This window comes from Polistes dominula, unplaced genomic scaffold (assembly GCF_049000335.1).
Source record: "Polistes dominula isolate Pdom_NZ unplaced genomic scaffold, Pdom_raw_medaka contig_20, whole genome shotgun sequence".
Taxonomy (NCBI): Eukaryota; Metazoa; Arthropoda; class Insecta; order Hymenoptera; family Vespidae; genus Polistes; species Polistes dominula.
In genome coordinates this window covers 6,709,271-6,737,257 of record NW_028301147.1, presented here as the reverse complement: position 1 = coordinate 6,737,257, position 27,987 = coordinate 6,709,271, and the positions used below count along the sequence as shown (strand labels likewise).

The window sequence follows — 27,987 nt, the reverse complement described above, 5'->3', positions numbered from 1 at the left end:
AATCTACGATATAGAATGAAAGCAACGGAAGATAAATAAACAGTGAATCTATGGTACAGAATGAAAGCAAATATACTTCGGTTTTCTAATACTTCCTAGTAAAATAGATAACAATAATATTTCATACACGCCGATTTTAGAATTGTAATGAATGATTGATGTAAAAGATTCTAAAATGTTATCGATATACCTCTATCATTATTTTAATTAAAATTATTATTTCATTATATATCAATTAATTTCATTTATTAAACATTTATAAATAAAAATCTGTTTTTTTTTCTAATTAAGATATACCTATTCCAGTTTTTTTCTAAGTATTATTCTAGATTTAAAAATGTATGATTTATAAATAATTTGCAATCAAATTCACAGCTTATCTGATATTGAATTAACAAAAAGAAATTTTTATTAAAGAAAGAATTCATCCCCGATGATCTTTCCTAACTGGTCGAATAGCATCATATACGCAGATGGACCAACATCTGCCGGACCGGTTGGTCATCTCTCACTGATTTCCGGTCTTCGCTTCGCGCTATTGCATTTTTTTACCTTACGACCGGTCCATCATTGTCCATGACTGGTCCATCTCGATGCTGCAACTCAGTCTCGCTTACCAGTTTGTCCAGTGCTGTATCAGACCACCTCTTAACGTCGAAATAGGGTGTCGACTGACTGGTTTAGCGAAAATTATAACTCGGAAATCGTATTACGTGCTTTAGCATAAAATAAAAGGAAAAAGAAAAATATTTCAAGGATCAGTAGCATCATATCTGCGAAGAATAAAGCATGATAAATAAGTATACATAATCAATTTTATACTATCTAAAAAAAGAAAAAAATTATCAAAAGAGAAAAAGTTGATAAACATTTTAAACATTTAATGTAAAAAGTAATATCTTAATTTTCTTTTAATTCTTTAATTATTATCGATAATAAAGTATAGATGATTATTTGAAATAGTGCTAACAATTTTACAAATTTATAACAAAAGTGATAGCATTGATAATTAGTAAAATTAAATAAAAATAAAAATAGACAAAAAGTAGTTATCATAGTAAAAAAAAGCAAACTATATTACCGACCAATTTTCTGTTTTCTTGAGATGCTGCTCCAATTCAAGCTACAAACTTGCTCTAAGGATGCGTAGGTGGCTCTAGTAAACTGGACACTGGTCAGAATCAATAATTTATTGAAAATACACGTAAAATGGCTACCTACGCCATCTCTTAGAAGATGGCTGGACATTTTCGTCGACTCCATTGGTTTTTGATCAATTATTAAATTATTTTTTCATTTTTTCTTACTTTTAGAATTCTTATATTATCAGTTCTTATATTATAGATTTATATTAATTGAAATTATCTATATTTAGTCAAATGTATAATTGAAATTTTTCAGATATATATAATAAAGATTATTAAAGCTTACATTCTTATATTCACTGATAAATTTAAAGTAGAATTCATTTTAGTGTTATAAAGATATGAAATGCAATAGTAAATAAAAACAACGATGTGACAAAATATCTTCTGCATGAAAACAAAGAACAATAATAAAAGAAAGAAATTATTAGACCAACACTCGTACAGGAAAGTTTTCTCGAATTTGGATCCCTAATTTATAGAAAGTCGAGTGTCCTAGACGTAGAGATTAATCTGTTTGAAGTCGGTCAATCTTAAGACGACAACTGCTGTTGAAGGAATCCATTAGTAGGCTTACGGTGTTCACATCTTTCCTGGGATTTCTTGGACCACCCTCTTTAGGGAGAACAGAAAGACGCTTTTGTTCAAGATAATAAGCCACCATTGTTGAGATAGCTGAATCTATCCGTCGACCTTATTGTTCATCGACCCGCCTTGCTTCGAATTTCTACGATAAGAGAGAAATTCTCTCAGCCAGTGTTGTCGTCATTTATTTCTACTCAAAAAAATTAAACATTTTCTAATCATGAATATATCTTCATACTAGGAAGGAACATATTAACTAATGTAATTTCTAATCATCGATTAATTTCTTCTCTTGTAAACTTATGAGCCAATTATACTATGTATTAAACCTACCAAGAAAGAAAACAATATTATACTTCTCGAGAAAATAAAAAATAATATAGTTTTTAGACTTTTACAGAAAAGCACACGTAAAAAAGTCAGTGGAAATTCGTTTAGAAGATTCATCATCATCATCCTTGTCGTCCTTAAAGTGAACGAGCGAACGAGATGACCGTAAGATCAAAGTCTAAAATAAATTTTCATACTAGGAAGGAATACAACAACTAATCAAATTTCTAATCTCCAATAAATTTCTATTCTTGTAGATTTATGAATCAGTTATTCTATATATTAAATCTTAAAAGAAAAAACACAATATTACATTTCTCTAGAAAAGAAAAGATGATATATTTTCTTAACTTTTTTCAAAAACACACATTGTAAGAACGTGCATGGAGGAAGGCTCGTTGAGAAGATTCGCCATCGTCGTCTTCCTTCTTATGTTAGAGTGAGTAAGTTAGCGAACGAGGGAGATGGTCGTAGAATCGAGGGCCGGCCTCGTGAAGCAGTACTGCACCCCCAGGAACAAAGTTATATCGGCTCCTGTTGCAAAGAGGGGTGAGAAACGAACGTCGATGGGGTAGCCCGTTCCTGGGGGAGCGACGAAGTTCGGTGATTACCTAGGACTCTCCTAGGAACGGAGAGTTTCCTACTTCAGCCTCAGCTCTGGCTTCAGGAACCTAACAGTCGAGCAAAGTAACTAAGGTTATTCGCTGGTTCGTAGAGAGAAGCGCAGGAAACGGTGAGTATAGTAGGTAGGGGTTGAAAGAGAAGGGATGCAGCCGATATACCGTGAGATTCTGCATCGCGCTATCTCCCTACTCGACCGATCGTTCCCGTGAGAATTTCCAAGAGTCGTGATTGAGAGGAAATCCTCGATCCTTTACCTCTAACCTTCTTCCTTCAACTACTTAAGAAACTGATCGTTTGCTTGTCTTTACTTCGGATTTATTTACTTTATATATTTATATATAAAAACATAAACACTATAATCTCACGTAAAAGAATTAAAACGTACCTTCGGAACGTTCAATTCATACAAAACAATAATAACATTGATATCGACATACTGATACGTTAACCTTTATAACACAAAATCTGAAAATCAATTTAACTATCGAAAAGCGAAATATTCTTACTTCTAAGTTGTGATAGAGTTTCGGCCTTCGAGCGATTTTGAGTTTGTATTGAAAAAGGGTAACTCGCGATCGGCCAATTTCCCAACGTTTCAAAGGACACGAAATATCGTAAGGATGGGACGTCGTAATAACCATAATTCAATATGGCTGTTAAGATGATAGGAGTCTCGAGACTCTATGTCTGGTTTGCCCAGTTCCATGGGGGTTGCAAATGGCCTGCAGAAACCCTTTCCTGCACACTCTCCTCTACCACCCACTGCATCCTCGCAACACAAATGTTATCTAATGTAAGACGAGTATCAGAGAGAAGGAGTACTACTGTATTACTACAAGAAATCGTAATGTTATAAAATAATTATACTAAGATTCTTTAAACTTTGAAATGTATATTTACACTTTTTTAAATTGAACTTTTATTGCAATGAAGCATTTGAATAATCAACAGACGAGTTTTAAATAACTATTTGATTACAACTTATTATACCTAATCAAGTAAATTGACCTAAACCGATTTTATAAAGTATCATGCTATATAAAACGTAATAGAAATAAGAATCGTATAAAAATCATATAAAAGCCTATTTTCTCAAATTGTCCTTGATTATCTCTTGTCTCTTATCGTTCTTTGCAGAATAATCTTTACTTGATAGTAAAAAATATATTTCTTAGTATTGTATCAGTTGAATATAAATTACTACAAATTTGCTTATACAAAGCTTTATTGATTGTGATAATGAAGTCAATTATTTTTATGACTAACATTCATGATAAATTCAATCAAATAATGAATATTATTAATGTAGATGTAGTAAATTAAAAAAAATATTATAAATTTATAATTTTACATTCATTCATCATTTCTTCTAAATAAATAATCTTATATTTTATTTATCACTTAATTAAATACTTCGTCGTAAATTCTCCAAACAGATTGAACAAATAAAACTATGCAAATACATGAATTTAACTTGGAAAGATTTTCATGCCATCTTCAGCAAGTTAAGAACCCTACATCTTTCCCCTTCCATTGAATCTATGGATCGTTAGGGTGAAGGATTCAAATCCCCTTAGATCAGTATAGGCGCGGCCATATTTTTGAAGAGGAGTACAAGGGAAACGCTTTCATCGCGGAGAAGCGGGGGGATAAACGTGATGCTGTATGGAGCAGAGATGGTGCGCGGACACCCAATCAACCCTCTGCAAGGCACGTCTTACCCTCTCTACGAAGTTATCTTTCTTGTTCCTACCTCGAACAGAGTTAGGGTACTCTCCGAACTCTCAAGTATTGACCGAAACACTCTACTATCGTAGCAAGCAATTACTTCACAAAAATCCAATTTTTTTATACGTTTTCCCATTTCTTATCGTTCAATATACTCTTAATATAAAAATCAAATAAACAAATTATAATATACATTTAATATTAAATCAATCGATAAAGTTCAGTTGAAATACTTGGTATCAACGATTTTCTATAAATACAACTTTAATAATTTATCATAGAAACGAAAAAAAATCTTAGCATGATACGATTGTAATTGAAATTTATTCTCACACAACACATAAATCACTGTGGTCAATAGAAAAGAAATTTCGATAAAGAATTTCCCTTATTTTTCAATGCTATCCTTCATGTATCTCAAAGCGTTTCTCACCCGCAAAGTTTACACATTACAAAGCATTGATTTTATGTATCCAATCACCGCGAGTACCTCGCGTCGAGATGATAATGTCAATCCAATTTCAAACTTCTAATCCAAAGTTACTCCCCTATAAACTTCCATGGTCGTTCGTTTCGATACGAACAGTCGATATATTTTCAATCTCGCTGATTCGACTAACTTTATCGTGCTGAGAAAAGTACCTAACAACTGTGCAGCCAAACACGAAAATATATTTTCATCGTCGCTAACATTTTATATGGATTTATTTTCATAGATTCGTAAACAAAAATGATTCAAACTTGAATCTCTTTTAAATAGTCTATTTTTGATCCTTAAAAATATAAAATTAATTATTAATTTATTTATTTATTTATCTATTATTATAATAGGAAAAATAAACAAATTGCAATTAATCTAGCTAATAACGGAGACATGCCTAGAATATTCTGAAGGTTAAAGATCTTAAATAACTTTAGAGAACTAGCTTAACCTGGACATCAAAAGATATCACGACCTTCAGTTCTATTATATCGAATCATGAAATCCCAATGATCAAGGCATGATAATTCGGTGAAGCGTCTATAATTCAGATGTACCACGTGCTGTCCCTAATTTCCTTGATATTCGCATCGAAGGGTTCTTCCGCTCGAGGAGCCTAAGGATGCCAGAAATACCTTACTATCGGGAAATATATATTGAAGCGCGCCTTATAGGATAGGCCTAGACACTTTGGACTTGTATTAATTTCATATCCCTTCCGCCGGCTGATACGCGGACGGTACGTTCAATCGTCTATTTATTACCGACGTATATCCAATCTCGTGCCCTCTTCGAGATATCGCCTAGATGGTAGGGAGTGCCAAGTGGATATTAATTTCGATTAGTCCGCTCTAAGGAAACTTGATTGAAAACAGGATCGTCGACCGATATGAGAAATTATAATCATAAAATAGAACACATATCTATATATATGCATTTATGTTAGTTTGATCTATTTCAAATATCTAATATAATAACGTAATCCTAACCAAATATAAAAAGAAATAAATAACACTATACATTTATCTTTCAACTACTAAATCTAATAAGATCAAATGAAAAGTTAAGAAAAGAGAAGAGTTGTCCCTTGATACGAGTAAATAAATTTAAGAAGATTCTCAAAGGGACCAAGGAAGAAGACGAGATAGGATTAGAGAATTGGAACGGTACACCTCTCCGTCCACTGTAGAAGTATCTCGAAGGAAATCGGTGCAAAGTTAAATGTGAGTTCTATTAACGAAATCGAGTTGGTTCTTAGCAAAGCCAAGTGTGGATATGCACCGCATTACTGTAACCCCGTAAAGGAATTTGCGGTTCAAGTTGCGTTCCTCGCGGAGATGGAAGAACCTTCTACCTTTCCATAGCATCTGTCCTACTCTTCGAAGCAAGTCTTCTCCTTCACTTTAACGCACTCCTTTCTCGCTTTACTTCTCCTTCTACTGATGATCCGCGGCCTCGGTCACCCCAAGGCTAGTTTCTCCGCAGAACCCTTAAGCATAACTATCCGCACAAGTTGGAATCCGTAGGTACTTTCGTTGCGACGAAGCTACGAACTCGGCTCCCTTTTCAGAGTAACCACCCCTCTACCTTCACTCCCCTCCCCCTACCTTCATCGTTTTCGTTCAGGTCTCGAACGCGAAGGCTATATTAGTTGCAAAAGCAAGCTAAAAGGAGAAGTGGTGGTAGGTAGAGGTCTCGAAACGCTGCTCCAAGCTAAGATCGAGAGAAAGAGAATCTATAGAGAAAGAGAAAGAGAAAGAGAGAGAGAGAGAAAATATCACGGTGGAAATAATAAGCCTGACGTTTAGAATCGATGAGGTTCCTAAAAATCAGAGAATGATATTCAAAGTTTTTTCTAATTAGATATAATATAATGAAATATACAAAATATTTCAATAATAATGTATTTCATCTTTGGTGTTCTCATAAAATTTCCATTCTATTTTCATCTTCTTATTTTTCTTCTTTCTAATATCAGTGCAAACAAGAAATTCCGGTTTGGATTCTCAATGATTAGAACGACAGTTACATATCCAACAGAACCAGTCTTACTTAAACGATCCTGCTTTGTCCATCCGTGTAAATAGTGAACCGGTAAACTCATGGAACTTCAATGAAAAAAGAGTGTGTCTCAGTTTTTCAACGGTTCTCGTGTACTTAACATAAGATAATGGAATATAAAAATAGTAGAAGATTATATAGAAGAAAATAACACGATAAAAGAAAAGTACGCCATCGGAAGATGTTCGAGGAATATACGAAAGGGTTGGCCCAATCAAGGGAAGTACGAAAGAGGGATGGGATGGTCCAGAGAGAGGGTATATGATGGTGGAGGCAACTCATGCTTATATCGATTCCACCTAAGATTGCCCCAGGGCTGTTCTCATAAGTCGAGATTGAAATTGGAAGATAGAAAAAAAAGCAAAAAAGGAAATTTCATACGATTTATATTTATATAAAAATAAAATTCAATAAATGAGTAAACAAACAAAAGTGTTTCTCTTTCAACAAAAATATCCTAATAAAGAATCGTTCAAATACCATAAAATTTACTACAATTTAAATGTGTTACAAAAAATAGTTCATGCCAATTGGGACTGGAGGCGGCATGGAAACTGCTATTTCAGAAACACTGAAATCGATATCTTTATGAATAATTTCCACGTATATCAGCTTGATATCAATTAATTAAATAAGGTACAAACACTCATACTAACATTCAAAAAGCGTTCATTTACTCAAGTAGAAAGTAATAAGATCGAAAGGATCTAATGTAAGCAAATGTTTGCCATTTGCTATTCTATTAATTCGATTGCATCGGAGATTCTTGTGGCGATCTTAAAGGGCTCTTATAACGTGTATTAAATCGAAAAAAAAATACAAATGAGTACTTTGGTAGAAAATTAGCAATTCGGTGAAGAGAGACAATCGGAATTCGGAATCAACGGTGAGTCTAGGAAAGCCAGGAAGATAAGACGTAATTAAAGTCGATGGGCAAGAGGGATAAGGAAGAGAGAACCGGTGGAAGTACATAGGTTCGTAGGAGAGCATAAACTTGTCCCAGGGGATATGCTTGCTTTCGGTTGGCCCTCAGCAACATTACAAGGGGAGTATCACGAATGCGACCACGAAACGTTACTCCTTTGTCGGACTTGCGTTCCACCGTTTAACAGCTAGCCACGAGAGCGAACCGGAAAGAGAATCTTGGTTAATCTTACTAATCTTAGAACGATCGAAGGAGAAGATTCTGCGATATCAAGAGAAATACGCTGTTGATCGTTCGAAAACCACGAGATGTTGATATTACCTAATTGCCAATAAATTTTGAATATCTTTTCAATTCTATAATATTTAAATTAAAATATTATTCTTATTATCAATTATTCTAAGTGATATATTTTTCCACACCTTACATTTTATCGAAATATCTTCGTTACTGAGCTTTCTGAACTAAATAACTCGAGTAAAGCCATTAGAAGCATCAAAGTAAACTCTGTCTGACATAATCTTTGTTTTTGTCCCAGTGCCTTTAGTATTTAGTACGGAGAAGTAAATACGAAATGAGAAATAATACTTGCTTTGATCTTTTGAAATATTCATAGATATAACAGGGCAAAAAGCTAAATCGTTTTTGCAATATCATTAATAAAGTTACTAACTAACAATAAGAGTATTTTAAACTTGTGGAATCATTAAATAAGTTACAAATTAACTATAGCCAAGTTTCAATAATACGAAGGATAATTTCATTATAAATTTAAATTAAAAATTAAAATTGTTCAAAGAAAATTAACTTTTAATACATTTAAAATTTATGTTCAAAAATTGAATCTATAAACATGAAAAAATAAAAGTCTAAAACTTATATCATCCTATACATAGATCAAAATTTTAAATGAACAAAGATCATCTTAAGTATCAAAGTTTATCGCTAACAGTTGCGCGGCTTAAATGATCTGTAAACAAGTTGATTATTTTAGATAACTATGGATTACTAAATCCTCCCTGAATATACATATTAGTTGCATATAAAAACTAAACTTTTGACTGCAGCGTATCTAGAAGAAATACATCAATATATACGGCGCGATCCTCACATGCAGTTGCAGCGACTTGTCGTCCATTGACTAGTGACCAAAAGAGTACCCAAAAATTTTAAATATACCATTCTTAGGGTTTAAAAAAAATAATATTTGCAGATAAATTAAAATATTCCTTTTTTTTATTTATTTCAAGTAACATTTTAAATTACTTTAAATAACTTAACCTAAATTGTAAACTTTAAGTGTATATATAGTAAAACTAATGCAGAAGCCGTACATATATGCCTTTCGTATATATTGATGGATACGTGAAAACGTATATTACGTCTTGTATTTTTTTATATATTGATAGACTTGTGAAAGCATACATATATATACGCCTTTAGCAATCAAAGGGTTAACAATTCTTATAACAGTGTCAAGATAACAAATTCTATGATCAGGACGTTGCAAATTTTTAGGTAAGATTATTATTTTATAGAATTAATTTTTCATTAAAAAGAAACATCGACTATTTCATAAATTTATAAAAACATACTATTATTATAGTTTTATCTTTAAAGATTTAATAACGTTACATTTTAATTTCATTATTGAAAGTAGATTATTCTAATCTTGATATATGAAAATAATAAAGAAAATTAAACGTCTTAAAATTATATAACGATTTATCACATATCTGCCATTCACATGTATCCCTACACGATATGTATAATGAGTATAGAAAAACAGATTTCTTGCAGCAAAGAAATTATATACACATACATATATGTATAATGTTGACCCAGTAGATACATATATACAGGGTGATACATTTAAAACATCAAAAATATTTTTAAACGCAAGATGAACTTTTAACGTAATCGTTATTTTTGCATTTTTAAATACACGCTTAACGATTATTATGAAACATATGTATGTATCGTCATGTTTTCAGTAACGTCTGACATATAATATAAAAGACATAATGCTTCTTATGAATCACCTTATCTATCCATCCATTCACACAGAGGCTGTTTCTAAAAGCCGGTCGCGTCACTAACAACGTTCATTTTATTAACGTTCAATCATCCAGCATTGAATATACATACTTAACTAGTTCATAACTACGTACATGTTAAGAAATTACTATAGGAAAATATTGAATAAAACCGTGCTAATCAAGCAACAGGACGAAAGGTTCTCGAGTGTTTATTAACGTTCATTTTTTCAGTTTTCTTAAACGAATGATGTCTACAGAGGCTCGAGGAATCGTACTATCTGGTACACAATTGGCTAAGTAAGTAATAAATTTTATTTGTTTGTATTTCTATTTCGCTAATTAACATCTAACATTAACATAATTTTTCCTTTCCAACTGTAAATTCAACATGTGTTTCACAACGCATGCATAAGAATAATTAATTCATATATTTCTCGCATTATTGGCATGTGACTAACATAAAATTATGAAAAATTATTACTTATGTATCTATTCAAGATGAAAATAATGGAAATAAGTAATAAAAAAAATATATAAACTAATCTTGCATGAATATTTCTAAGATTTAAGGTTATGGGGATCTATAAAGGCGGGACAATCAAATCAAGGCGGGATTCGTTCTTACTATATTCAAATAACCGCATTTGAACGGCGCATGTAATTATTTTAAATATATGTATATATGTTTGTCGTTTAATAAATTATGATTTTTCATTTATCATTGTAAATATAAAATAATAAATTGAAGAAAAAAGAAAAATTTTTACGGAAATTTAACTTTACAGAGAAATCCGTGCATCTTTAACACAAGATGTAAAAAACCTTAGAGCTAAGTTACCAAACTTTACTCCTAGTTTGGCTATTGTCCAAGTTGGTGGTAGAGAAGATTCTAACGTTTATATACGAATGAAAATCAAGGCAGCTACCGACATTGGAATAAATGCACAGCATGTTAAACTTCCGAACACCACAACAGAAATTGAACTGATCAACATAGTAAACAAATTAAACAATGATCCTACCGTTCACGGTATCATCGTTCAAATGCCACTTGATAGCGTTAATAAAATTAATTCTAATTTAATTACGGACACAGTATCACCTTCTAAAGATGTTGATGGGTAAATAATTATTTTTATTTTTCTAATAACTAATATAAGTAAAATAATTGAAAGAATTTAATTTTATTAATTTTTGATCCCTCTAATTTTAAAATTGTATTCCACATATGGTTTGTAAATTTAATCTAATATTAATAATTTACTACTTCAATTCTTATCAGTATACAATTTTAGAATTTAAAATTAACGGAAATCTTATTATTGATGTAATAATAATACATCATATTATCGGTACTTTCCCTACAAAATAATAAATATGTTGTTATCGTGTAGCTTTAGATTATTGGTTTGTTTTTTATATCAATCTGTAACAAATATGTTTTACGAAACTCGTTGAAAACTGTACGATTGTGAAAATGTATACAATCAGTACACCCTTTAACCTAGAGTGACGTATGAGATAAAAAGAAAAAAGAATTTCTAAATAAAGCATCATATTCTCTAAAGATCTATAATCTTACATACTTTATCATTATGACAAAAGTATAGATTATATATACGATATTAAATATTATTAGGAGAATTACCGAAATAATCTTGAAATCTTTATTTTAATCATGAGATTAAAAATCAACGTTTTATCATGATTTCCGGTAAATGAAAATATTACAAAACTTCAGCGATGATTTAAAAAATTATGTAACATACGTACATAATAATAAAATATATGCATAGATGCATGTATAATTTTATTATATAAAACATTATTTTTCAGTCTCAACACGATTAACGAAGGAAGAGTTGCAATCGGTGACATGTCAGGATTTGTCCCATGCACACCTAATGGCTGTATCGAGCTCATTAAAAAGTAAATGAAGGAAACTTTCATGTAAATAAATCGTATAAATTATTTTCCCTTCTTTTAAACTCAATATTATATTGCAGGAGCGGTATACCAATCGCTGGTGCTCAAGCCGTAGTCTTAGGTAGAAGTAAAATTGTAGGTACACCTGCAGCCGAATTATTAAAATGGCACAATGCAACAGTGACAGTATGTCATTCCAAAACGAATGATCTTCCAAAAATAGTAAGTTTTTCAAACAAAAAGACCAAAAATGATACGAAAATGAATATAAAGCACGAATGCTCCTAAACTACTTTGTTTTTAAATTTAATTAATTTTCAAGATCTCTCAAGCTGATATCTTGATCGTGGCTATCGGTAAGCCTGAATTCGTTAAAGGGAGTTGGATAAAATCTGGTGCTGTTGTCATAGATTGTGGCATCAATGCCATTCCAGGTAAGATAAAGAAACAAGAGTACTTAATTGCCTATATATGTAATTTAGTAATAAAAAGTGTCTCGTATCGATGATATCGAGAAATATAATAATAAAGTAATATTTTGAGATCTTATAATATCTTTGTGTTCTAAAGTCGTATAGTATTTTTCATAATAATATTCTATAAATTTCCTCCATTTCAATAACCGCAGTTATATTGTGAATTATGTATCCTTGCGTTAAATTTAATACCCGTATTTAATTTCAGATCCTACGAAAAAAAGCGGTGAGCGTTTAGTAGGTGACGTCGCTTATGAGGAAGCTTCGAAAGTAGCTTCGTACATTACGCCCGTTCCCGGTGGTGTTGGCCCTATGACAGTAGCAATGCTGATGAAAAACACAGTAATATCGGCAACAAAAATGGCTGAAAATCTTGTTAATGTCGATTGGAAACTAAGAATTCTAAAAATTAATCCTCTAAGACCAGTCCCAAGTGATATAGCCATCTCTAGAAGTCAAACATATAAACCTATTGCAAGCTTGGCTGAAGAAATTGGTCTATTACCAAACGAGTTGAGCCCTTATGGAGATAACAAGGGTAAAATAAGTTTAAATGTCTTAAAGAGACTGAAGGATCAGCAAAATGGAAAATTCGTGGTCGTTGCTGGAATTACGCCAACCCCTTTCGGTGAAGGTAAAAGTACAACAGCTCTTGGATTAGTGCAAGCTCTTTCAGCACATAAAGGAACAAATTCTTTTGCTACGTTAAGGCAACCTAGTCAAGGACCTACTTTCGGAGTTAAAGGAGGAGCTGCTGGTGGTGGATATGCACAAGTATGTGTATACATAAATAAAATTATACAATTTTATATCTGATAATTATAATAGAACGTGTTATCTTTTTCATTATAGGTAATTCCTATGGAAGAATTCAATCTTCATTTAACCGGAGACATCCACGCTGTAACCGCGGCAAATAATCTTTTAGCAGCTCAAATTGACGCTCGATACTTCCATGAATCCACTCAAAATGACAAGGCTTTGTACGACAGACTGGTACCTTCGATTAAAGGTGTCCGAAAATTCTCCAAAATTCAATTAAGGAGATTACAAAAACTTGGAATCTCTAAAACTGATCCAAACTCATTGACAGAAGAAGAACAACGCAAATTCGCACGATTGGATATCGACCCTCAAAACATTACGTGGACTAGAGGTATGTACAATAAAAAAAAATAAAATTAATTATTTTATAGTTAGTCATACAAGTGTATCTTTATTAAAGATTTATTTTCTTTCTAGTGGTTGATGTAAATGATCGTTTCTTACGTAAAATAACTATTGGCCAAAGTCCAACTGAAAAGAATAAAACAAGAGAGACTTCTTTCCATATTTCTGTTAGTTCTGAGATAATGGCGATACTTGCTTTAGCTACAGACGTCGAAGATTTAAAGCAAAGATTGGGCAATATAGTAGTTGGATTCGATAAGAACGGCAATCCCTTAACTGCTGAAGATTTTGTTCGTATATAGTTAAAGATTATTAGAAATTGAGGTATTACTATTCATTTATATTTATTCTTTGCTTACTTTGATCAATTTAATAGGGTATGACTGGTGCAATGGCTATCCTTTTGAAAGATGCGATCGAACCAACGCTTATGCAATCTTTGGAAGGTACACCTGTAATGGTTCATGCTGGTCCCTTCGCTAATATCGCACACGGTTGTTCCTCGATAATAGCAGACGCTATTGCATTGAAACTAGTCGGACCAAATGGTATCGTAGTGACAGAAGCTGGATTTGGTTCTGATATAGGCATGGAAAAGTTCTTTGACATTAAGTGTAGAACATCTGGACTCGTACCAAATGCTGTAGTTCTTGTTACAACTGTAAGGGCCTTAAAAATGCATGGTGGTGGTCCAGTAGTAAACCCAGGAACAGCTTTAAAAAAAGAATATATTGAGGAAAACGTTGAACTTGTTAAAAAAGGTCTTCCAAATCTTCAAAAACATATCAGCAATGGCCTGAAATATGGAGTACCCGTTGTTGTAGCTATAAATTCGCACACGTAAGTATTTCAATCAACATTAAGTATCAAAAATTTGTAAAAAATTTGTTTTACAATAGATTTCAAAAAAAAATTTCTTATTATAATAAAAATAATATATATTGTTCTCTTAGTACCGATACGGAAGCTGAATTACAGCTTATCAAAAAAGTGGCATCAGAGAGTGGTGCAGTAGATACAGTAATTTGCACTCACTGGGCTGATGGTGGAGCAGGTGCAACAGATTTGGCAGATGCAGTTATCGCTGCAACAAAAAAACCAAGTAACTTTAAACCATTGTATGATCTGAACCTCAGTATTGAGGAAAAGATAAACATCATTGCTAAAGAAATGTATGGCGCTGGAGAAGTTGTTTTAGCAGACAAAGTGAGTGAATTTAAATAAATAAAATTAATGAAGACAATTCCTTTAATATTCAATAGAATTGTATATTTTATGTAGTAACGTATACACAATAATAACATAATTTTTACGATTTTTGTTCGAATTTTAGGTAAAAGAAAAAATTAAAGTATACAACACATTAGGTTACGACAAATACCCTATATGCATGGCAAAAACAGCCAATTCATTAACAGGAGATCCATCTATCAAAGGTGCTCCAACCGGTTTTAAACTTGATGTTAATGACATATATGTATCTGCTGGAGCTCAATTTGTTGTAGCTTCTGTTGGAGAGGTAAGATTTTTTATTAAATATTGATCAATTTCTTTAAATTTATATACAATCAATATTTTTAAAAATTACAGATTATGATGATGCCAGGTCTTTCTACTAGGCCAAGTATTTATGACATGGATTGGAATAGTGAAACAAATGAGATAGAAGGATTATTTTAAATATAAAAAAAATCATTTTTCACGTAAACATGTTTAAATATTTGTTCATAATGTAATAATTTTATCTGTCATTTATATTTTTCATACTCTGTGTATTTTATGTATATACATAAATACAATACAATTATGTAATACATATATTACATATATGTATTATATGTTCTATATAAAATGTTATCATATAAATAACTGACAAGAGCACATTAGTATTATTTCTAAAAAAAAAATCAATATTTCATTATTTTATATATAACTTATATAACTTTAGTAATGGCTCTAAACTTTGCTGATCTAGCTCTAGGATTTTTATCGACTTCCTCACATAATGGTGTCAATACATGCTTATGCTGCATTATCCATGGAGACGTGACTAAATTTTGTAATTCGTTAACACTAAAAGTCTTACTACGATTTAGATATTTCAATGGTATAGTATTGGCCACACTATCTGCTATATTTCCTGTCATGTGCCTTTTAACAATGGTATCTTCTAATGAATGGAAAGATATTGTTATCAAACAACCACCAACTTTTAAGTAATTGTTTGCAAGCACCATGCCATAATTGATCTCATTTAATTCATTGTTTACAAAAATTCTAAAGGCTTGAAATGTTTTAGTTGCACAATGTGAGAATCTACCCAATTGATCTCTTCTGACTTCATTATCAAGCGCAGATTCAACAAGCTGAGCCAATTCTTTAGTTGTTTCTAATTTTCTAAACATGTATCTTGCTTCAATAAGTGCACGTGCTATCTTTCTAGCCTTCTTTTCTTGTCCATAAATTTTCAATATCTGATACAAATCAATCTCATCTGCTTTCTCTATTACATCTGCGGCAGTTGGATTTTCAGGACATCTATAACCGTCCATTCTCATATCTAAAGGTCCATCTTTTGACAAAGAAAAACCTCTTTCTGCATCGTCAAATTGCATTGATGAACATCCAAAATCAAATAAAAAACCATCGATGCTTCTCTTTTCAACTTTATGTTCACTAAGTAATGATGGTAAATCAGAAAATCTTCCTAATAAAGGTATTACTTGTTCAGGATAGTTCTTGGATAACTCTTGTGCAATATTGTATGCAACCGGATCTCTATCCAGTGTATAAATTTTAACATCTGGTGCTGATTCCAAAATTTGTTTACAATGCCCTCCAGCACCAAAGGTCATATCTACATAGATTTTACCCGGAGACGGTTGTAAATACTGTATGACTTCTTTGGCCATGACAGGTATGTGTTCGTTACTATTTTTAATTATATTTTGTTCCTGTATATCTTTTTGTTGACTAAAATATCTTTTGCTTATTACATTTTGTTTATTAATTTTTGTTAAGCAATGAACTTGTGTTCTTGTCTCATGATATACTTTTTTACTGTATAAAGCGTATAAGTAAAATAAACTAATCTTATAATTATTCCTTTGAATCATCTTTATATTTATTTAACATACGTTTTATACCGAAATACTTTCCTTCTTCTTCAAGAAATTCTTTCATCTCAGGACTTAATGCAATGTTACATTGTTCTGCTGTTAAGCCACTTGCAGTGCTTGTGAAACTACGTGTGTATATTTGTCCATAATGATTAGAAACGATCCTTTTCAAACTTGCATAATATCGGTCACACTGTTCTTGATCCACCGGAGTAGTAATATCACCTTTTGAAAAAGAAAGTTTCACTTGATCACGAATATGTTGACCTAAATCCCTGAATAAAAGAAATGAACAACACTTATGTTATACATAAGAACAAAATTTCACAAATATAAATACTTATTATCATAAGAATGATAACTCTACTAATATTACTTATAACCTATAAAAGTGTAAATTAATCTAATGATATGTATCATTATACATATAAATTGTATTATTTCTATTATCATTTGTACATATATAAAATTTGTAATGTACATTAAATTACCTGTCAAGTTTTGATTTATCTAATGGCCAAGATTCTATCAATTTTAAAAAACTCCTATAGTTACCAGCCATGTCCTAACTTGCATAATGTAAACTCCAGTTTTCAATAATTCGTTCTTTCTGTCGTGTACTCATATATTTTTATTTGTAGGCACGGAGTTGAATAAAGAGAACGATCGCAATGTATAAAAGTTTCCCCTAAATATAGAACAAATAAAGTTTTATTCCAGGGTGCGCTGTAGCTGCTTAGCACTAGGGACCCTGTAGGAGGGACGCGCCAAAGAATTTTGGGGGACAGGAACTTATGTAGTCATGTGATTGCGCGCGAATGAATCAAACATTTTAAATAGTATAAAAGTTGTATATAGTGTGGCGATCCGCACCTGCTTGGTGCTGACACCCCATGGTTGACTATCCGTAGCTCCGATGTCTTGCATGTAGCGGTACGACCGATGGTCGCGCCATCTAAGTTACTAGAAGGCTAGGGAACCACGCTAGCAAGCGTGGTCACCAGACGAGTACAGTCTGTGCGTAGCCGTTGAGAAGTGTACAACAAAGAAAAGCAAGTCGCATCCTAACAATAAAGATCATAAAACAAATTCAGTCTAATATTATCTTTACTATAGAGAAACCCTCTACATGCACCCGGACGGTGCCGACATCTCGCGGCTGTTAGCGCCAAGTTCGGCAGACGTACCCAAAAATTACTAGAGGTGCGCGTGTCTAGCAGCGACACTTTCTACCTCGGCTTTGTAACCAGACCATGATATAGAGGCGGCCGATTATTCAGAACTCGCGGCGTAATTGCGCCTGGGAATCTGATTGGTCGGGCCTAGTGACGAACATCACGGATCATCTCCTCGCTTCTCGGAGATCATCGATTTTTCGATAGGAGTTCGATATCAATCGCCAAGCTTATCAGTCGACTGCGCTTGCTCTCTCTTCCATATCAATTTATCATTCTGTATCTCATTGTACGTGTGTGTATAAATTCTGTATCTTGTTGAATAAAATCTGTTCTGAGAGATCACAAATAAAAAAGGTGAAATCCCTTGTCGTGTCCGGCTTTCTCATTGGTCGTTACGGTGGTCAGTAACTAGCCATTCGGCCCGCGGTTATTGGATTTCCCACAATAGTAATAGTGAATAGTATGGGGGTAGAGTGGTGAATTGGTTTGAAAAAATTATTAAATAATGAATTGGATCAAATACAGAAAAAAATGAACCATATTTAATGATAATTAAAAAATTTATATTAAAATAAAATAGGTTACACAAAAAAATTATTATAAATTCAAAAAGAAAGATTCAATTAAGTTTGATTTGATAAAAGGCATTACAGTATTTTGAAATTTCAAAACAACTTGTAGGAATTTATACAATTTTGATAAATACAATTATCTACTTTATATATTATATTTACAATTATTTTAATCAATCGTTCAATTTGTTTTTCATTTCCAATATTAATAAATCAGCTAGGATTCCTGGGTATTTTATCTTCATAACTAACCACAGCCGTTATTTATACATATTAAAGATAAACTTGGCTGCGCGTTGCATCGGAAGCTGTCTCCCAAAATTTTCAGCCAATAGCAACCCCAGCAATATGTATGGCGCGTCCCTCCTACAGGGTCTCTACTTAGCACATCATATGTATGTTTACAACGTGTTTACAAATATGAATGCTCAACGGTTTTCTGTGACATCATTATGATCGAGATGATCACTATGCCACCTTAGTGGCAGAAATAAATATTGGTATTTTGTTATTTTTTTAAGGGACACAATTTATGAGACCTGTACGATCCAAAATTCGTGGTGTACGATCCATTTGGAATTTCGAAAACTTGATGACCTGTTTTTTTTTTTTTTTTTAGTAAACAAATTTTGGAAAGGTGCAGCACTACCCCTACCATCACCACCACCACCACTACGATCTGTGTACGATCCGTGTACGATCTCTGTAGGAACAAGTCAATCTCTCAATCTCTCAAAGAGAAAAAGTTGGAATTTGGACACTTTTTCCACATTTTAAAAATCTCGTCCGACAAATTGTCTGATTTCAAATTTTCCCGGAGCGTACAATAATTTTCCCGCGCGTACGATAATTTTACGCTCCTGTGTCGATCAGACGAACTAAAGTCTCTGGGATCACTGATAGTGATCGTTCTCTTTATTCTCTATCTCCGTGTTTGTAGGTTAGAAAGTACCAATTTAACAAATATAATTGAAATAAATATGTGGATATTATTTGAATGAAATTTATCAAAATTTATTTTTAAACAAAAAAAATTAACATTTTATTTATTGATCAATAATTACTATTTACGTTTTATTTTTTGCTTTTTATTGGTGCATTACAATGTAATAATACGAATTTTCCAATCACAAATTTTACACAGTATCAACTCAATAGTACCAACCTTAAAAATAAAATATTTTCATCTTTGACTCAATAAAGTATAATATATTTTTATAAATAATTAAAAATAATTATTTAATAACTACTGAAAATCTTATGCATTTATAAATAAAATAATAACAATGAAATGGTTTATTAACCAAGAGGAAAAATCAAATAATATGTGTATTTCATAAGACACAATGGATTCTAAATTTTCTAATGTTGGTAGAAAGAAGGGACATTTCTAATAGTCCATTTGGTACTTTCAAATGACGATCGAGTCATGTTAGCGTGCCGTCGTTCACTCGCTCGGCGACAATGGCGGCAGATCTCGAACAGTTTCAACAAATTTTAAACACACTTCTCAGCGCAGATAATGATGCCCGAACGCAAGCGGAGGTTAGTACATAATATCTAATTTTTCAAATAAATCTAATGAATACATTTCTAACATGAAAAATATAAGAATTTCGATGATTCACTGATTATCTTCGGAGCACGTTGCCAACATGTCAGAACTTAGCATGAATGATTTCTCAAATCATTATATTTTTATTGCACATGTTTATTATATTTTAATCCGTTATTTCATACGCATTTAATAATTATATGTTTAAATCGATGTTAATAAGAATTATCACCTTTTCGAATGAATGCTAACAAGTGTTTGGAATAAGCTAATAAAAATCCAAAATGGTGTCGCGCGCGGCACTGCGTGCTTTGCTAAATCCATTTATTCACTTTTTCATATAATTTAACATGGTTATAAAAGAAATAATCAAAGAACGTGCCGAAAGATCAAATTCGCTATATATTGTTTTAAATATAAATAATCAATGATGCGAATAAAAATATAGTATACTAAACAGCATGGAGTTTTTGTTGGATTGCATTCATCCAATGTGTCTTCCCTCCCACATGCACCTTTATTTCCAGTTCCGGAATTTAAAAATTTTTCGTATAAAAAATTATATCGATTTAAATTTGTATAAGCGCAATTTTTATGCTTGGTTTTTTGTGCATTTTATAAAATTTATTGGATTTTTCTTATATACATGCATATACGTTGGCATGATTTATATCATTCTTTTTTCATTTCCAAATTCAATCACATGCGACTTGATAATCGATCCTTATCCTTTAATGGCAAACAATATTTATTTTAAAATGATGTATTATTTACTGAAACTATTGAATAAAGAAAATCTATATCTATATTATATTACAACAAATATACATAATATTATATTATTTAACACAATTTATATAACATTTTTGTATAATCTTTTAAATTTCCAATTATGAAGTTTATTCTAATAGATATAGTTTATGTTGTATTATAATTGATAAAAAAAATCATATATACTCAAATTGATAAATATTATCAAGATATTATACAACAAAGACTTAATTGTTTAATGAATTAATTTTAGGAAGCATATAACAATCTTCCGGTGGAATCTAAGGTAACATTCCTTTTAACATCGGTTTGCAACAATGTCCTTACAGAAGAAATGCGTGCTATGGCTGCAGTCCTACTGCGCCGACTTTTTTCATCTGATTTCATGGACTTCTATTCTAAGGTACTAATCATAAGAATATCTGTATATTAGAATATTTAATTATTTCTTTACATATCTATAATATGTAACTTTCTGTATATCATAGGCACATAAAAATTTAGTTGAATAAATTATGTCAAAGAAACTAACTAAAATAGTTTTAAGCAAACTATATATTATGCTTGAAGTTAGTGCCAACAAGTATTGCCAATGATAAATATATTATCCATAGTTATCTTAACTTAACTTTCTTAACCGTTTGAGTACTACGGGCCACTTTTGCGCTTTTGTAATTTCTTGTCGAAAAAAATAAGCATATTTCGTCGATAAAGACAACTGACGGCATGCTTTTGACCATTGTCAACCATTAATTAAAGGAGCGCAATTGTGACCTTTGGTTTTTTCACTTAATTAATGGAATAGTATTGCGCTGCTAAGCTGTTTTAGACCATGTTTTTTGAAAACCTTCCGGTACTTAAACGGTTAATAAAGATTTTATTTTATTTTATTATATAAAAGTTCAACAAATATTAATGATTCTCTTAAATTGTTCTCTTATCATTGGTTTCCCTCTTTATAGAATAATTTTTGTCTTTATATTAAAAATAAAAATCAATAAGTTATATATTTCTATATAAAAATATTGATATTATAATTTTCATTCAGATCCCTCCAGAGGCACAAGTACAATTAAAAGAGCAAATCTTGTTATACGTTCAAAATGAACAAACAGAAACAATTCGTCGTAAAATATGTGAAATTGCAGCCGAAGTTGCTCGTAATTTAATTGATGAAGATGGAAACAATCAATGGCCAGAATTTTTGCAGTTCCTGTTCCAATGCGCTAATAGTCCTTTACCGGCATTAAAAGAAAGTGCATTAAGAATGTTTACGTAAGTTAACAACTTTTAATTTTAAATTGGATTTAATTAAGACTTCCAAAATCCAAAGAAAATAAAAATATTGCTTACAGTTCCGTCCCTGGTGTATTTGGAAATCAACAATCGAATTATCTTGATCTTATTAAGCAAATGTTACAACAATCAGTCACGGATAATACAAATTATGAGGTAAATAATTAGTTTATACAAACTTGGAAGATTGATTACACGAGATGCTAAAAATTAAAAATTTCTCGTCACACGTCTTCCTACAAAAATTTGCCTTCTGATGACTGTAGCTTGTGAAGTTTTAATTTACAGACAGATACGGGGCATACATGCATATATTAATTTTTTACATTCTTATTCATTAAAATATTTTTTAACTATAATTATAATTAAACAAATATTTTTTGTCACTAAAATAAATATATCTTTTGATCATACAGGTTAGATTCCAAGCAGTAAGAGCAATAGGCGCTTTTATAACTTTACACGAAAAAGAAGATCATATACAGAAACATTTTTCTGAACTTTTACCAGTAGTTGTGCAAGTAACTCTTCAGTCCGTAGAAAAACAAGTTGATGATGCTTTATTAAAAGTATTGATTGACTTAGCTGAGTCTACACCTAAATTTTTGAGAAATCAATTAGAGAATATCATGGAAATGTGTATGAACATTTTTTCAAATGAAGAAATGGAAGATTCCTGGAGACAATTAGCTCTCGAAGTTTTAGTAACACTTTCAGAAACTGCACCAGCAATGGTTCGTAAAGTTGGTGGAAAATACATAACAGCATTAGTACCCTTGGTTTTAAAAATGATGACAGACTTAGAGGAGGATGATAAATGGAGTTTCTCCGATGAAATTATAGAAGAAGATAACGACAGTAATAATGTAGTAGCTGAAAGTGCTTTAGACAGATTAGCATGTGGATTAGGTGGTAAAACCATGCTGCCGCTTATAGTGCAAAATATTCCTTCTATGTTGAGTAACACTGATTGGAAATACAGGTAAATAAGTAAGATCTATAATTTATTTCAATATTAATTTATAATAAATTAATAATATATATAATATAATTATATATATAATATAAAATATTAAAATAATTATTAATAAAAAAAGAAATTTACTCTTTCATACAAAAAGGCCACAGAATAGTCAGCGGTTATATATTTAATATGCGTAATCGCGTTACGTCTGTGGCAGAGTAAGCAATGAGATTACTTTTATTTCTATCTTTCGTTCTGATAGATAGAATGTGGAGACTCTCATTGCATGTTCCTTCTAAGAGAGTTGATGTTAATAACAAATTATCATCATAGTTTTGGAACAAACATTTTCATTATACTATTACTTCGTATTGTGTATATATTATATATAGTTTGCTAAATTATTGACAATAAATATTTTGTATTTAGACACGCAGCACTGATGGCTATATCTGCTGTTGGTGAGGGATGCCACAAGCAAATGCAATCTATATTACCACAAATTATGGAGGGTGTTATACAATATTTACAAGACCCTGTAAGAACGATTTTAATTATTCTCAAAAATAAAAAGCCATGAATAAGACAAATAACTTCATTAAAGTTTTGAAAATGATTATTAAAACATTTTTGGCAAAATAATAGAGAAGTTGATATGTGTATTCATAGTACTGTTTTAGTAACATGATTTTCATAATATTGGCTTTGAAGTTTCTGAGAGCTGATTATTTTTAAACAAAAATAATCATAGTGTTGAAACGTACAAAAATACAATAAACGTTATATTTTATATTATTTTTGTTTACGTATAATTTTTATCATTTCTTTTTTTAGCATCCTCGTGTAAGATATGCTGCTTGTAATGCAGTAGGACAAATGTCAACAGACTTTGCTCCTTTATTCGAAAAAAAATTCCACGATAAAGTTATACCTGGATTACTTATGGTATTAGATGATAATGCAAATCCTAGAGTACAGGCACATGCAGGAGCTGCACTTGTTAATTTCAGTGAAGACTGTGCAAAAAATGTATTAACTATGTACCTTGATGCTATTATGGCAAAGCTTGGATCCATACTCTCTGCTAAGTTTCAAGAATTAGTTGAGAAGGGTACTAAACTTGTTTTAGAACAAGTTGTAACAACTATTGCTTCTGTCGCTGATACATGTGAAGAACAGTTTATTACTTATTATGACAGATTAATGCCTTGTCTAAAATATATTATTCAAAATGCAAATTTACCAGAGCTCAAAATGTTAAGAGGAAAAACAATAGAATGTGTCAGTCTCATAGGTGTAGCTGTTGGCCCAGAAAAATTCATTGCCGATGCTAATGAAATAATGGAATTGTTATTAAAAACACATTCTGAAGATCTACCCGACGATGATCCTCAAACAAGTTACTTAATTTCTGCTTGGGTACGCATTTGTAAAATTCTTGGAAAACAATTTGAACAATACTTGCCATTAGTAATGGGTCCTGTACTACGTACTGCTGCAATGAAACCAGAAGTTGCATTGTTAGATAATGAAGACATGCAAAGTATAGAAGGAGATGTTGATTGGCAATTTGTTTCTCTTGGAGAACAACAAAATTTTGGCATTAAAACAGCTGGTTTAGAAGACAAAGCATCCGCATGTGAAATGCTGGTTTGTTATGCTCGTCAATTGAAAGAAGGATTTGCGGATTATGCTGAAGAGGTAGTGCGGCTTATGGTTCCTATGTTAAAATTCTATTTTCATGATGGTGTACGTATCGCAGCTGCATCAAGTTTACCATGCCTTCTTGATTGTGCAAAAATCAAAGGAGTACAGTATTTAGAAGGAATGTGGTCTTACATTTGTCCTGAATTGTTAAAAGCTATTGACACGGAACCAGAATCTGATGTATTGTTAGAACTGTTATACTCTCTGGCCAAATGTATAGAAACATTAGGAGCTGGTTGTTTGGGTACCGAACCTATGGCAGAACTTTTACGTCTATTGAATAAATTACTCAATGAACATTTTGAAAGAGCAGTAGCTCGATTAGAAAAAAGAAAAGATGAAGATTACGACGAAGTAGTCGAAGAACAGCTTGAAGATGAAGATAATGAAGACACATACACTCTGAGTAAAATTGCAGATATTTTACACGCTCTTTTTGTAACACATAAATCATCATTTTTCGTATGTTTCGATCAAATTTGTGGACATTTTGTAAAATTATTAAGTCCTGATAGGCCTTGGTCAGACCATCAGTGGGCTTTATGTGTATTTGATGATGTAATAGAATTCGGTGGTCCTGAGTGCGCAAAATACCAAGAATTCTTTTTACGGCCAATGATTCAATATGTATCAGATAAATCTGCTGAAGTTAGACAAGCGGCAGCATATGGTTGTGGAGTTTTAGGTCAATTTGGAGGAGAAGCATTTGCTCAAGCATGTGCTGAAGCGTTACCAAGGTTAATGGAAGTAATAAATGATCCAGAATCTAGATCACCAGAAAATGTTAATCCCACAGAGAATGCTATATCAGCAGTGACAAAAATTCTAAAATATAACAACACAGCCATTGACGTAGACAAAATTCTTCCACACTGGTGAATATCATTTTATATGATCAATAAATTTTATTATTAATAAAGATTTTTAATAGCATTAATCTTATTACATTTTAGGCTGTCTTGGCTGCCAGTTGTAGAGGACGAAGATGAAGCTCCTCATGTTTATGGATATCTATGTGATTTGATTGAAGCTAATCACGTATTAGTTTTAGGACCCAACAATTCAAACCTCCCTAGATTAATAAGTTTTTTCGCCGAAGCCCTTCACAGAGCAGCTGTGCCTACAGAAGATCCCGTTATGGCCAGGATTCTTGGTATCGTTAGACAAATTCAGGTACGTAACCACATTGATATTAACAATACAAAATTTACTTATATATAAATAGAATAATTTCGTAACATAATATTATTTCAGAACAACGAATCTATGTTTCAAGCATGTATAAATGCTTTAACGACGGATCAACAACAGGCATTGAGTGAAGCACTCAATGCACAGACAACCAATTAGCCCTCTGCTTTTATCGTCAAATTTCAAAAACTTTAGTGTAAAGAAAAAAAATAATAAGAATATTAATTTAAAAAAAACATCATACTCGCGTTAAGGTATCCTTATTACGGGAAAATTACCAAGATTTCAGGTAGCTAGATTGTACGTATGGGATTTTTTCTTCAGCCTAATAACTATCAACAAATAAACAGTTATATTTACTGTTTAACGTATTATTAATAATCTACTTATTGTTGATTGTATATTTCTGCATTATCAAATTCTTTAACGATATCAATTTTAGTATTCGGGATTGTTGCAAAATCAAATCGTTAAATTGATAATTTTATTCACTGCTGACCGCAATGCAGTATAATACACATGTAATATACTAATGTAAAGGTCATGACTATGAACGAACTCGCACTAACGAATTTGAAAGAAACAAAAATAAAATTTCTTATAATACTCTTCCATGATGGTAACGATATTAATCAAATGTATTATATATACACAGAATTTTCTTTCACTAATCTTAAAACTCTTCGCTAAACAAAAGAAAGAGAAATAGAACTTGAATGAGATAAACAGAGCTATTAAAATTTTGGGAAAATTATCTGAACATCGAGAGTCGAGTTATGCTGAATCTGTATATGAAAAATGTAGCTTTATAAATCAAATAGTGTTTACGGACACTAAACAGTTTTGTTATGCAAATGTAATTATAAGAAACATGATGTTTTTGTCACTGCGATTTCGCATACTTCTTTATTTCATCTATTGTTCTGGAACTGCACGTCGGTTCTTTCGATAGAAAAAACGATACATCTTATGAAAATATCTATTCAGATAGATTTACAAAAGCAATTAAACATTGCTTTGAGATAATGTTGTAATATTGTGATTTAGGTATTTTTATTATTAAATTTAGGTACAGTAAATGTTATTTAATGCTAACATTGATAATATTGCAGTGTTGAAGTTGGACGTAACTGTATACGAATGCCTTTTGAATGAAACGTAATGTTATTGTTCAATTAATTAGATCTGCTACAAAATCTAACTCCATTAAGAAAAAATTAAAAAGTTATATTTAAATGAATTACATAAGACATGTCTTTACGTTTTAATAACTGAAAATTAAGAAACAACACTGCGTATATTTTATAATCAATTAATGGTGTTTTATTTCTCTTATATTTTTTTATCATTAATATTATTATTCTATTTTTTTCTTAGATTCTCTGATTTTTTAATTATTTAATAGAAATGACCATTATTAAGACATTACGTTTCCTTTTAGTACAGATTAAAAAAAGAAAACTGACAAGGATTGTGAAAAGAGACGTTATGCAAAAAATGACTGAGTGACAAATAGTGTTAAATAATTCCCTGTTCTTGTTGCTATTTATTTATATACTATAAATCCTGTAATATGCAATATTACATTAAAATTTCCGATGGAAAATATACCATGAAGAAACTTGTGAGTAGTTCTAACGTAAACGCTCATAATGATAACATTCTTTTTATTATAATGTGCGATAATTAATAGCGATAATGATCAAACGATTATGTGTAAATACAACAAAGTATATGAATATCAAACAAGTATATGAGGTCAAACTAATTGACTACAAATATCAATAATTTATGACAAATATTGTCTTAATTATGATTTCACGTAGATCAGTAAATGATTTTAATGAAACGCATAAAAAATTGTAACATTTATCGAATAACGATAAAGGAGACTGTTTATGCGTTACATAACAATAACAGAATAAGGACTTAAAAAAAGTGAAAGCATGAAATATCTATAATTCTTATTATATAGAGATTATTTTAAAGTTATTATTAAGTCAAAATAAACTTCAGCTTTATAATCGTTCGTTTCTTTTCCCTACCAACTATATCAATGAAGCTTACAAAAGCTAAATTAAAAAGAAATACGGACGATTATTATCAAGATTTTATTTTTGAGTAAACATTGCATTTGAATTATT

At 31.4% G+C, this 27,987-nt stretch overlaps 4 protein-coding genes, 1 long non-coding RNA gene and 1 other non-coding gene across 7 annotated transcripts; 3 read left to right on the top strand and 3 right to left on the bottom strand.

Annotated features, from left to right (window-relative positions):
* Nucleotides 1–1,387: 1,387 nt before the first annotated feature.
* Nucleotides 1,388–8,810, bottom strand: LOC149030956 (uncharacterized). The gene is made up of 3 exons (XR_016178143.1): nt 6,248–8,810; nt 2,429–2,731; nt 1,388–1,920 (listed from the first exon to the last, which is right to left on the bottom strand). It is a non-coding gene; the product is annotated as an uncharacterized LOC149030956 (long non-coding RNA).
* Nucleotides 8,811–9,197: 387 nt separating this feature from the next.
* pug (pug C-1-tetrahydrofolate synthase, cytoplasmic) lies at nt 9,198–15,368 on the top strand. Of its 2 annotated transcripts, none has more exons than XM_015335350.2 (13): nt 9,198–9,397; nt 10,150–10,215; nt 10,704–11,039; nt 11,755–11,847; nt 11,925–12,066; nt 12,167–12,278; nt 12,529–13,094; nt 13,173–13,476; nt 13,563–13,780; nt 13,867–14,330; nt 14,444–14,696; nt 14,824–15,009; nt 15,081–15,368. In XM_015335350.2, the coding sequence occupies exons 1-13, from the start codon at nt 9,372–9,374 to the stop codon at nt 15,168–15,170; spliced, it is 2,856 nt and encodes a 951-aa protein (XP_015190836.1). In that variant the 5' UTR covers nt 9,198–9,371; the 3' UTR covers nt 15,171–15,368. The 2 variants fall into 2 exon arrangements, with proteins under 2 accessions (XP_015190836.1, XP_089033209.1); XM_089177083.1 differs by lacking the exon at nt 9,198–9,397 and adding an exon at nt 10,482–10,575 and having other exon boundaries at nt 9,453–10,215.
* LOC149030955 (putative methyltransferase-like protein 15 homolog) lies at nt 15,011–16,606 on the bottom strand. Its single transcript, XM_015335352.2, has one exon. The coding sequence runs from the start codon at nt 16,604–16,606 to the stop codon at nt 15,425–15,427; it is 1,182 nt and encodes a 393-aa protein (XP_015190838.1). The 3' UTR covers nt 15,011–15,424.
* LOC107074173 (ubiquinol-cytochrome c reductase complex assembly factor 2) lies at nt 16,590–17,260 on the bottom strand. Its single transcript, XM_015335351.2, has 2 exons — nt 17,101–17,260; nt 16,590–16,884 (listed from the first exon to the last, which is right to left on the bottom strand). The coding sequence occupies exons 1-2, from the start codon at nt 17,169–17,171 to the stop codon at nt 16,590–16,592; spliced, it is 366 nt and encodes a 121-aa protein (XP_015190837.2). The 5' UTR covers nt 17,172–17,260.
* Nucleotides 17,261–19,744: 2,484 nt separating this feature from the next.
* Nucleotides 19,745–27,867, top strand: Karybeta3 (karyopherin beta 3). The gene is made up of 9 exons (XM_015335211.2): nt 19,745–19,904; nt 20,939–21,088; nt 21,734–21,960; nt 22,041–22,137; nt 22,398–22,963; nt 23,375–23,483; nt 23,780–25,527; nt 25,606–25,825; nt 25,907–27,867. Exons 1-9 carry the CDS (start codon nt 19,824–19,826, stop codon nt 26,000–26,002), a joined length of 3,294 nt encoding a protein of 1,097 aa, XP_015190697.1. The 5' UTR covers nt 19,745–19,823; the 3' UTR covers nt 26,003–27,867.
* On the top strand, nt 22,162–22,290 carry LOC149030954 (small Cajal body-specific RNA 8). Its single transcript, XR_016178257.1, has one exon.
* Nucleotides 27,868–27,987: the final 120 nt, after the last annotated feature.

Excerpts from the sequence above, each read along its gene's own strand:
- LOC149030955 (XM_015335352.2), bottom strand. The coding sequence starts at position 16,606 with ATGATTCAAAGGAATAATTATAAGATTAGTTTATTTTACTTATACGCT.
- pug (XM_015335350.2), top strand. The coding sequence starts at position 9,372 with ATGATCAGGACGTTGCAAATTTTTAG. Across the intron at positions 10,216-10,703 it reads TCTGGTACACAATTGGCTAA|AGAAATCCGTGCATCTTTAA; the intron begins GTAAGTAATAAA and ends TTAACTTTACAG. Across the intron at positions 14,331-14,443 it reads GTAGCTATAAATTCGCACAC|TACCGATACGGAAGCTGAAT; the intron begins GTAAGTATTTCA and ends TTGTTCTCTTAG.
- Karybeta3 (XM_015335211.2), top strand. The coding sequence starts at position 19,824 with ATGGCGGCAGATCTCGAACAGTTTCAACAAATTTTAAACACACTTCTC. Across the intron at positions 21,089-21,733 it reads TCATGGACTTCTATTCTAAG|ATCCCTCCAGAGGCACAAGT; the intron begins GTACTAATCATA and ends ATTTTCATTCAG. Across the intron at positions 23,484-23,779 it reads TACAATATTTACAAGACCCT|CATCCTCGTGTAAGATATGC; the intron begins GTAAGAACGATT and ends TTCTTTTTTTAG.
- LOC107074173 (XM_015335351.2), bottom strand. The coding sequence starts at position 17,171 with ATGGCTGGTAACTATAGGAGTTTTTTAAAATTGATAGAATCTTGGCCA. Across the intron at positions 16,885-17,100 it reads GATAAATCAAAACTTGACAG|GGATTTAGGTCAACATATTC; the intron begins GTAATTTAATGT and ends TCTTTTATTCAG.